Source organism: Channa argus, chromosome 14 (genome assembly GCF_033026475.1).
Source record: "Channa argus isolate prfri chromosome 14, Channa argus male v1.0, whole genome shotgun sequence".
Lineage (NCBI taxonomy): Eukaryota > Metazoa > Chordata > Actinopteri > Anabantiformes > Channidae > Channa > Channa argus.
The window spans coordinates 3,225,248-3,235,629 of NC_090210.1; the positions used below are offsets into that span (position 1 = coordinate 3,225,248).

Consider the following 10,382-nt stretch of genomic DNA (forward strand, 5'->3'; position numbering starts at 1 on the left):
TTGGCCCTTCAAAAAATTCTTGTTTTCATTGAAAAAAAAAAAAAGCAAAATTTAACTCATGATTGCAAATCTGTGGGAGGTCCATTCAACCCTCTTGTGTAGTTTTCTGTGTGGTCCAGTCCGGTGCTGACTTGTGTGTTGGTCTCTTCCACAGTGGGGGGTCTTTCCACATCCGGGGCTATGAGCCCATCCTGTCTCTGTTGCTCTTTGTCAGTGCCCTGGCCCTCCACTCCAGGCAACTTGACCTCAAACTACGCTTGGATTTCCTATGGGCTGTGCAGGTCAGAGAGTGTGTGTTTCTATGTACTGTGGAGGCTAAGAGGAATAAATCACATTATTATAACACCATTGTTAATAGATTTGTACTTGTACTGCGTATTTGTACTGTAAATGTAGCCATTTTAGTCTCGATACTATATATGTGTAAACATTTGGCTTTTGTATTGTTTGGGCTTGGTTTGCATATTGAGATCGGAGCACTGAAGCTAAGTTTTAAGCAACTGACCTCTTTAACCTTCCTCTTGTGTTAGGGTCGGCACCGACCCATTTTCAGTTTTAAATGCATAAAAAAACCATATACATTTTTTGTTAGATCAAGGCTTTTTGACTTTGTCAGTAACCTCTATTTCAACAAAATAAAAAACATTTAAAACTTCTAACTAAATTATGAAATGCTCTTATTGAAATTATGACATTTGTGATGTTAGGGTCGGTTTCGACCCACTTCTAAAAATAAGGTTATAAAGCAATATTTAGAGCAAAAACTGAAATAATAAGTGCACTGTCAGCCTAAACACTGACAGCCAGCTCTTCTCCCAATCATGTGAGCTTTAGGTGACTCTTTTTTTTCTGTATAGCTGCAAAAATACAGAACAAACAAACAAACATGGACGCGTCCAGACGTGTGAATTCAGTATTGAATTGGTGACTTGCAGAGTTCACATCTCCAATTTACAGCTTCAAAAATGAGAGATTTTAAATGAACGAAGTTCTGGATAGTATTTTTGGTGAAAATGAGGAAATAAACACAGGGGAACAAAGCGACATGGATGAGCAGGTTTCTGAGGAGGAAGACAATGTGGACTTTCATCCAGAAGAGACAGACACATCTGATGAGTCTGATAAGGAGGTCACCATTGAAGAATTTGCTGAAAGTCCAAAGATGGTAAGATCTTTTGGAGGTCAGTACCTCATGATGCACATGGTAGGGCAGCTGCTGCAAATCTCATCAAAATGACCCCTGAAATCACAAGGTTTGCTGTGACGAGAGTCAGTGACATCAATACATGTTTTGAGCTTTTTATGCCATTGTCACTAAAAAGAGTCATTCTTGCTTTGACAAACCTTGAAGGAAAAAAAAGTCCATGGTGACACGTGGAAAGACATTGATGAGGAACACCTAGATGCTTACCTTGGTGTTCTTCTTCTTGCTGGAGGGTACAGATCCTGCAATGAGGCCACTGATAGTCTCTGGGACGCATCAACAGACAGAAATATTTTTCGGGCAACAATGTCACTTATCTTATAAATCTGGGCAGCCTGTGATTCAAAAACAAGCTATGCCTGGAATTTACAGATTTACACAGGCAAAGTTGCTGGTGGCATCCCAGAGAAAAATCAAGGCAAACGTGTGGTCCTCGATATGACTACTGGACTGCAGAGTCACAATATCACTTGTGACAATTTTTTGTACCAGCTATGACCTTGGACAAGAGCTTCTCAGGAGGAAACTTTTAGTGAAGTTTTAGTGAAATAATTTTATTTTTTGGCTTTTCCTTGAAGTAAATGTATACGGGTCAAAACTGACCCGTAACACCATAGATGTTACTATAGTTAAAAATATAAAAAAAAAAAAAAAACTGAACAAAATTATTAAAGTGATGTGTTCTAACAACCCTTAATAATGGTAAGGTAACAAAACAATCTTGTATTTATTTATATTTTTCTATTGAGGTTCATTTTACAATGTTGTTATATTAAGATTGAGGGGTATGCTGACAAAAAAAACCCCAAAAGGCCCACACCTAAAACATTAAAACTAATATTTTCATTGAAAAAGAAGCCTAACAAGGTAACCAACAAATGAGAAACAAATTAGATGAGAAATAATTGTTTTTTTGTGTATTTTAGAGCTGATTTAGGACACGGGTCAAAACTGACCCGTTAACACAAGGGATGGTAACAGAAAGCTAACACAAGAGGAAGGTTAATTAGCAGCATCGTTTGTGCAATAAACCCGAGTCTATTCAACATCCAACCATGACACCTTTAGTAGTTAATGTCATAAGGGTTTGGGAGGTTTTCTACTGACCTCGTGTGGTGAGAATGTGCAAGAAGCTACAGTTCTCATGGCTGTTGCCGTTTGAATATGTGTGTTCTACATCTGCTTTCAGGCGGAGGAGGAAAGGGACGGCATGGAGAAAGTCAAGCTGGACAACAGGAGGATCCTCTTCAATCTCCTGCCAGCACATGTCGCTCAACACTTCCTAATGTCAAACCCTAGAAACATGGTGAGCCTCGCTAATAGACAGGCAGGCAGACAAAAAGACAAACAGGTAGATAAAAGGGCAGAAAATAAAAATGGAGGACAACAGAAGACACATTTCATACTGTTATACCGCATGCTTTATATTATCCATTAGGATCTGTACTATCAGTCCTACGCACAAGTAGGTGTCCTGTTTGCATCCATTCCAAACTTCAACGATTTCTACATCGAGCTGGATGGGAACAACATGGGAGTGGAGTGCCTGAGACTGCTGAATGAGATCATTGCTGACTTTGATGAGGTACAACTCTGGTTTTCCTTTACCTTGACTCTGAATGTGTCCTTCAGGGACATTTAACTAGGTTTGTGTCTTAACTCCGCGTGTTGATTTGTGTTTTGCAGCTTATGGATAAGGAGTGTTACAAGGACATAGAGAAAATAAAAACCATCGGCAGTACATACATGGCAGCTGTGGGCCTTGTCCCCACCATTGGAACCAAGGTAACATGCCATTTTGTGTTTCTGTGTGCATTTGATTGGAGCCAGTAAATTCTACTGAAGGTAACATGAAGGATAATGTTCAGAAGAGACGCTAATTACTGGATTGACTTTCCCTCCTTAGGCCAAGAAATCAGTTTATGACCATCTGAGCACAATAGCAGACTACGCCATTGAGATGTTTGATGTTTTGGATGAAATCAACTATCAGTCATACAACGAGTTTGTCCTGAGAGTGGGTACGTCTAACCTTATATTAAACCACGAGCACAATGGCAAAGTAAATCAAACTGGGATTATGAGAAAATGCAATCCGACATATTTTTGCACTTTTCTGAATTTTTGTGTATCACTGCAGGTATCAACATTGGTCCAGTGGTCGCAGGGGTGATTGGGGCGCGGCGGCCTCAGTATGACATCTGGGGCAACACAGTGAATGTGGCCAGTCGGATGGACAGCACTGGAGTAGCCGGAAAGATACAGGTACCGAAAGCAATGTGAATTAGAATATCTAGTCACTTTATTGCAAAGGAAATGTGGTTGACAGAGGATAATACCTGTAGGGGGAATGAAACAATAAACATTAAACCACCAACTACTGAAATTCCTGTATCATAAAAAAAATCAATAACTTAGCTTGCTATATGTCTAAGTAGACCATTATGAAAAACGATCACATAAGAAATCAAGATAAAATAATTGACAGTAATGGTGCTGAAATTTAAAGTCTCTCTTCAAAGATAAAATATGGCACAACTTTCCCATTTCCCCTTTTTTAGATTCACACAACAAGTGCAAAAAATGACCAGAGAATGATGCATATTTGTAATGTAAAATACACAGTTTGGGTGATTACGATTGGGTTTCACATTGGGTGCCTCAGAAAACGACTACAACCCCAATTCCAAAAAGGTTGGGAAGACTTGAACACGTAAATAAAACAGTATGCAATGATTTGTGCATTTGATCAAAAACAAATGAAGGAGCATTTGACAACTAATTAGGTTAATTGGCAACAGGTCAGTAACATGACAGGTTATAAAAGGAGCATTTCAGAGAGGCGGAGCCTGTTGATTGTAAAGATGGGCAGAGGTTCACCAATCTGCGACAAACTGCATCTAAAAATTGTGGAACAATTTCAGAAAAAATGTTCCTCAACGTAAAAGTGCGAAGACTTTGAAGACCCCACCATCTAGAGTTTTTAATATCATCAAAAGATTCAGAGAATCAGGAGCAATCTCTGTACTGAAGGTCAAAACTGGATGCTTGTGACCTTCGCCCTTGAAAGCCACCTCATGTAAAGAAGAAACAATATGAACGTGATCCAGAAACGCCACCATATTCTCTGGGGTAAAGCTCATTTAAAATGGTCTGAGGCAAAATGGAAAACTGTTCTGTCGTCAGATGAATCAGAATTTGAAATTCTTTTTGGAAACCATGGAGGCTGTGTCCTGTGGACTAAAGAGGAGAGGGACCATCCAGCTTGTTATTAGCTGACTTTTCAAAATCCTGCATCTCTGATAGTATGGAGGTGCATTAGTGCCTATGGTGTGGGCATCTTACACATCTGGAAAGGTCCATCAATGCTGAAAAGTACATATAGGTTTTAGAGCCACATATGCTCCATCAGGACAACGTCTCTTGCAGATGTTTACAGACATTTGTTAAAAGTAAAGATGATGCTACATGATGGTAAACATTGTCCTGTTCCAACTTTTTACATTTATTTACATTTTACACATTGTCCCAACTTTTTCTGGAATTGGGGTTGTATTTTAAAAGGACCAGAAAGTTTGAACACGGCCAGAAACGGACTTCAATCGGCTTCAATAATCAAGATGCCCCATGGCAAGATCATCTTTGCTTTTCCAACGGTAGCAACTGCTGCTGATTATTTACTGTTTCCATATTCATACAATCAATTTCATCCATGCTAAGAAAGGGTTCTGAAGCATAATATCTGCATAACTTACCTCCATTTCAAACTATCTACCGTACTCCCCTGTTTAAAAGAATTGAATACAATTAATATGGCAAGAGCAGACTATGTACGTTTGAAAATAGCATTTGTGTAGCAAATGCAACAAGGATATCAAAGTTAAGGAAATAGGTGAGAGGTGAAAAACCAATATCCATTTTAGCTTATGTCAGGAGATAGTTAGGTTGTGATAAAAAATGGAAGTGGGAGAAACATGGCACGGCTCTGCTGAAAGTTTTATGATTTGTCCACAACATGCTCTATTGATTGAGGTGTCAGGAGTGTTACAATACAAATACAACTATATATATATATATATATATATATATATATATATATATATATATATATATATATCCCTGTCTGTATAACACAGGTGACTGAAGAGGTCTATCGTCTATTAAATACCACCTATGACTTGGTGTGTCGTGGGAAAGTCAGCGTTAAAGGTAAAGGTGAGATGCTGACCTACTTCCTGGAAGGGAAGGTTCAGGGCGTGGGCACCGTAACCACATCTTCCGTGATGCGTTCCGCCAGCCTGGCCCGTCGGATCCACTCCTGCGGTAAGACGAGCGTCCCGACCAATCTAGGCAGCGTCTCCTCTTCCACCAGCCTGACCGCTCACGCCAGCAACTTACAGACGAACGCCGCCAACAGCAGCAATAGCCAAGCCGCATGCCTGCCCTCATCTTGTGTGACCGCCGTGGGTGAAGAGGACGAGGAGGACATAGAGGTGACGGGGATTGAGATTGGGGCTGTGGCAGCTGGTGCAAATGCAGCAGTGTAGGAACGAAGACAACATTATGAACCTAAATAACCAAAATGACCTAAAATCTGGTTGAAGCCTAGAAAAGACAGGGCTGTCCAGTTATTTTCTATAAATGCTGAGCTACTTGGAAACCCCACAATACACTACAGACATTCAGGATACGAACTTCCAGAAAAATGATGTGGTGATACAGACAATCATGTTTGGTTTTTTGGTTTTTTTTAATGGCTTGCTACTCTTGGAAGACAAATATGGAATGAAGCAGAAAAATACTTAAATCTTAAATCCTCTTTTACATCTTTACAGCAGTTGATTCCATTTGTGGTGTTCCTGGGTTCCCTCAGATCCAGGTATAACATGCGTCTTCATTTTAGTGCATTTTCCATGTACAAGGAATATGTGCTTTGATATCGAGACTAAGACTGATCATGCTATTGCTTTTGCACTGTCTTTCTGATTATGCCAAGGATACATTGCATTATTAACAGTGTAAAATGGTGGTGGTCCTTTTTGGTGTAAGCATGCATTTGTGTGTGTGTGTGTGTGTGTGTGTGTGTGTGTGTGTGTGTGTGTGTGGGTCTGGGTGTGTGATTGTGTGTATGTGTGTGGGTGTGCATGTGTGTTCAATTGTTAATTGTAATTTTTATACTCTGATCTCACTGGATGAAATACACTTTTTCAGAGACATATTTAACGTTAATATTGCATGACTTTTTAAGAGTTAACAGCCATAGTAACAGTACTCCTGTTGAAAGAAAACCAAAGTATTGAGCTTTCCACAGATCTTCAGTTTTACTGCTCACGGTATAACGCTTCACCACATGAAAGAGGAGAGAAATTATTGCAGTGGGGTTGAACATATTTGACACGTGCAACGTTAATATTTGGTTAAAAAATAGCTTTTTTTTCCATCCTGGAGAGACAAAGTAATAGTTGCTGAATACTTGATTAGTTCCCACTTGATGATTTATGGTAATGTGGTATGCGTGAGTTTCACACACAAAATTCCACAAAGGAAACAGAAAAAGGTAGTGGTATAAAGAACCAAGTGCATTTACTTAGTTAAGTACTGTACTGTGTTTCTACTTTACTTGAATTTTTCCATTTTCTGTTTGTTATACTTTGGCTTCCCTATATTTTAGAGGCAAATATTTTCCTCTTACATTATTGCTCCCTGTATGAAATTCACAAGTTACCCAACAGTGCATGAATAATTCCAATTCTAACTATCACATTCATAAGATATGATCCACAAAAAAGCCTAAATTGTTGTTAACATAAGTTCCATTATTACCAGCTGCAACAATAAACCACTAAACACATGAATGCATCTAAAATCATAATTTAATAATATTATATTCATTGATGTGAAATGAGCCATTCTGCAGAATGAGTGCTTTTACTTTTGATACTTTTTTAAGCTAATACTTTTTTACTTCGACGTAAGTATTAATATTTTGGGATACAGTACCGTTTTATTTCCAGACTGAATGTAGACCGAGTTTGTCTACATTATGGAACCAATACTTTCACTTGAGTAAAGGATCTGAGTACTCACTGGAGAAAGGTGTGTAGACTTTAAGAGATGTGAGCTTCTATAGATACTAATCAATGCCAAAACTGGATGAGTCAGTATTGATTACACAGCTATGTATGTATCCAAATGAGTCATCAGAGACGCCTCTTCACACAGAGGAAAGCACATCCATTATATTTAAGCACATGCAATAAGCACACAACCTCTACAAATGCACAACGTAGTCATTTAATAAAAGCCTCTGCAAATGCTCCATATGTATTTTTCTAGTGCAGTGTTGGGCCGCTGTCATCTTTCATGCATATACATTACTCTGCCGCAGCTTTTTGCTATATTTAAGGTCCATTTTGAGTTTTCCACTGAAATTATAAGCTTTAGCTCGTCTCTCAGAGTCTCGTCTCGAAGCGCGAGGCACTTTTTAGCCTATATCTTTATCAGCGTATTCAACTTTTTCTTGACCTGCAAAAGTGTAAATGCATTATATTTCAAGTTTTTTGCCTTATCCAATAAGCTTACAGTGATTGCAACTTGCCTTTTTAGATATATTCACTTGGATATGCAGATCATAACTTTTGTAAATAGCCAAAAGCTGTAAACTATGTTGTATCTTGTACAGTGTAAAGTTGAGTTATTGAATTTTTTGTAATAAAGACATTATTCGTGTATAAAATATCACTTGGCTATGAATGTCTGAAAGTGTGTGAGATTATTAAATACCAAAACATCAAAGTAGATGCTGGGAGTGTGAATGAGGATCAAGGACCAATATAAGCATTTCCAACCTGAAACATTCGAATCCACAACAACTGCTCAGTGGGCAACAAATACAGCTTCTAGTTCCAATGTATACATTTCTGTTTCACAGATGTTTGTGACTTAACAGCTCACAGCAAAGTACAGAAGAAAATGACAGCTTATTGTGCCAGAGCATATAGCCACAAGCATCTCGTTTGTGAAGTCCAAAGTTGTTTTCCCAGCACTGATGTAAAGTTGGTCTGGGGTTCACTCTGGAACACTTAGGGCAACAAATGCTTTACTTTCTCAACAGAATAAAAACAAATTCAGCTCGTTTCATTCTGCTCCTAATTTGTTATGCACCGCACAGTGGATGCACTCAAAGTGAGTAATTACATTACAGAAGAAAAATGGTGTTGTCACCGACCTAGTCAAGTTTCCCAATGCAAAGCAAAAATTGACATTAAGCAACAGCAGAATCGAACGTTAGCGGTGGTTCACAAACAACACTCCCCCTGGTGTCATCGGGGCTAAACAAGGTCAAGATGAGAGAATTATGTTGTGGCTTTTACTGATTTGTACGTTTACTTCAGGGTTTCAACAACCAAGAAAACTAAAAAGTTTCTAAAATGATTTATGTTACAGATATAATTATATGTTAATTGTCCAGAAAGTAAGTGCATAGGAACAAACTACAATATAGGACTGTTTTGTTAATTGTATTGCTCTCATAAACAACTATGCTTCCTATTGAGGAACCAAACCTATATTTATTAATTATTCAGAAATATACACTTATTTACTACTTTATATACCACTAAGTATATACTTGTAATGCTTGTGCTTAATTTACCAGTATTTCGAGGAAACCAACTGAACACTTTCTGTATTTTTGTTAGAATTAGCACCAAAATACATAATTCTTTTAAAGTTATAGTTAGGTAAATGAATTTATAACTCGTTAAAGTAAAGACTTGTGAGGAAAACAGGCTAAATCCAGTTGAAATTAAGGCCACAGAGAGCTGATTATCTCTAATGTATTGTCTCTAAAATGGATTAAGTTCCAAAAACTCAGAATAACGTCGGTTTTATTTGTTTTGGTTTTCTTACCTCTCTATCCAGAGCAACAAACGACATTATACAACTGATTTTACAAGTGCTGCTGCTAAGTGCTTTGTGACTTTACACTTAAAGTCTCCATTAAAAAAAGTGTTAAAATTTTAAATACTGCTTTTAAACAGAAATGTATTGCAGCACAATGATTTCATTTTATGGACGTTGTGGCTCAGGTCACATTGATTTATTGTTCACTTAATGTGTCAAGTATCATCCCCCTCCACCTGTCATTTGTCTGTTCTTAATTTTACACACCTGATTTGAATAATCACCCAATAAAACCTGCAGGACCTTTACGAGCAGGAAAAGCTTAGCTGCTGTGCTTTAGCAACAGAATACAAGTTTCGCAGTCTGTGGTTTTAAGTAAATGCAATTTCAGCCACAAATTCAGCATTTAAAAATAACATTTAAATGATGGAACTGAGACCCTACCTAGAGCCCATTCAGGAAGAGTCAGAGCAGGATGATGAAATCAGTGGAAGCGAAACGGGAGATGGATACCAGGAGAGTCTTCCATTTCAAATAGGTGTGGAGACACAAGAGCTAATGGCGGAAGATGAGCGTGAAGAAGAAGATGGTAGTGCGCTGAGATCCAGGCGGCTGCCTCGTTCCCTTAGCCGAAAGAATTTGCTTGAAACGCAGTCTTCCTTCATTTACCAGGAGGAAACGGAGAATTTCACTGTGTCAGATTCAACCACAAATTCAGTGGCTGTGAGTAAGGAAGCCACCGCACCTGGGTCACCAAGGTTAGTAAAACTAACGTGGCCTAGTAGTGGGAAACCAGCAGTAAAGGTAGGTTTTCTGCATAATTGTTGTTAAAATGAAAGCTTTGACAACACGCAGTAAACAGAGAAAATGAGCTGCTAACTGTTTTAGGTCAGGCAACAAGGACAAAAATCCCAAAGACAATCGGTGCAGAAGAAGATAAAGAGGGAAAGGCACAAGAAGGAGTCATTGGCTGTGAGTGTTCATTTTAGGCAAAATGCTATTTTATATCTTATTTTTTTTTTTTTTTTTTTTTTTTTTTGGACTAAAACATGGATTTTTAAAGTTCCTCAAATTTCCAAGCAGGAGATGTTTCCCAGGTGGCTGGTGGACTTGATGTTCAACATTGACGAGGCAACAACACACCAGCTGGTGGTTGAGTAACACGCTTCACCACAGGTATCATGAGGTGAACCTGAAACAACATCGTGGGCACATAAAGCAATGACCTTGTTGGTGAACAGTGAATGTAGAATAAACCTGTCACATTAAAGGT

General features: G+C 38.4%; 1 protein-coding gene and 1 long non-coding RNA gene across 4 annotated transcripts in view; one reads left to right on the plus strand and one right to left on the minus strand.

The window, feature by feature from the left end:
- The window catches only part of LOC137098285 (adenylate cyclase type 1-like), a 36,459-nt gene extending 28,517 nt beyond the window's left edge, over positions 1-7,942 (plus strand). The window contains exons 14-20 of one of the 3 annotated variants that reach the window (XM_067474380.1): positions 155-281; positions 2,394-2,555; positions 2,643-2,789; positions 2,891-2,989; positions 3,111-3,225; positions 3,345-3,469; positions 3,766-5,273. In XM_067474380.1, coding sequence (XP_067330481.1) covers positions 155-281; positions 2,394-2,555; positions 2,643-2,789; positions 2,891-2,989; positions 3,111-3,225; positions 3,345-3,469; positions 3,766-3,921 — 931 coding nt within the window. In that variant the 3' untranslated portion in view covers positions 3,922-5,273. Of the gene's footprint in view, positions 1-154; positions 282-2,393; positions 2,556-2,642; positions 2,790-2,890; positions 2,990-3,110; positions 3,226-3,344; positions 3,470-3,765; positions 5,274-5,340 lie in introns of those variants that run through there. The other 2 variants (XM_067474378.1, XM_067474379.1) reach the window with 2 other exon arrangements.
- Positions 175-2,807, minus strand: LOC137098288 (uncharacterized). Its single transcript, XR_010910595.1, has 3 exons — positions 2,668-2,807; positions 2,312-2,520; positions 175-315 (listed from the first exon to the last, which is right to left on the minus strand). It is a non-coding gene; the product is annotated as an uncharacterized lncRNA (long non-coding RNA).
- Positions 7,943-10,382: the final 2,440 nt, after the last annotated feature.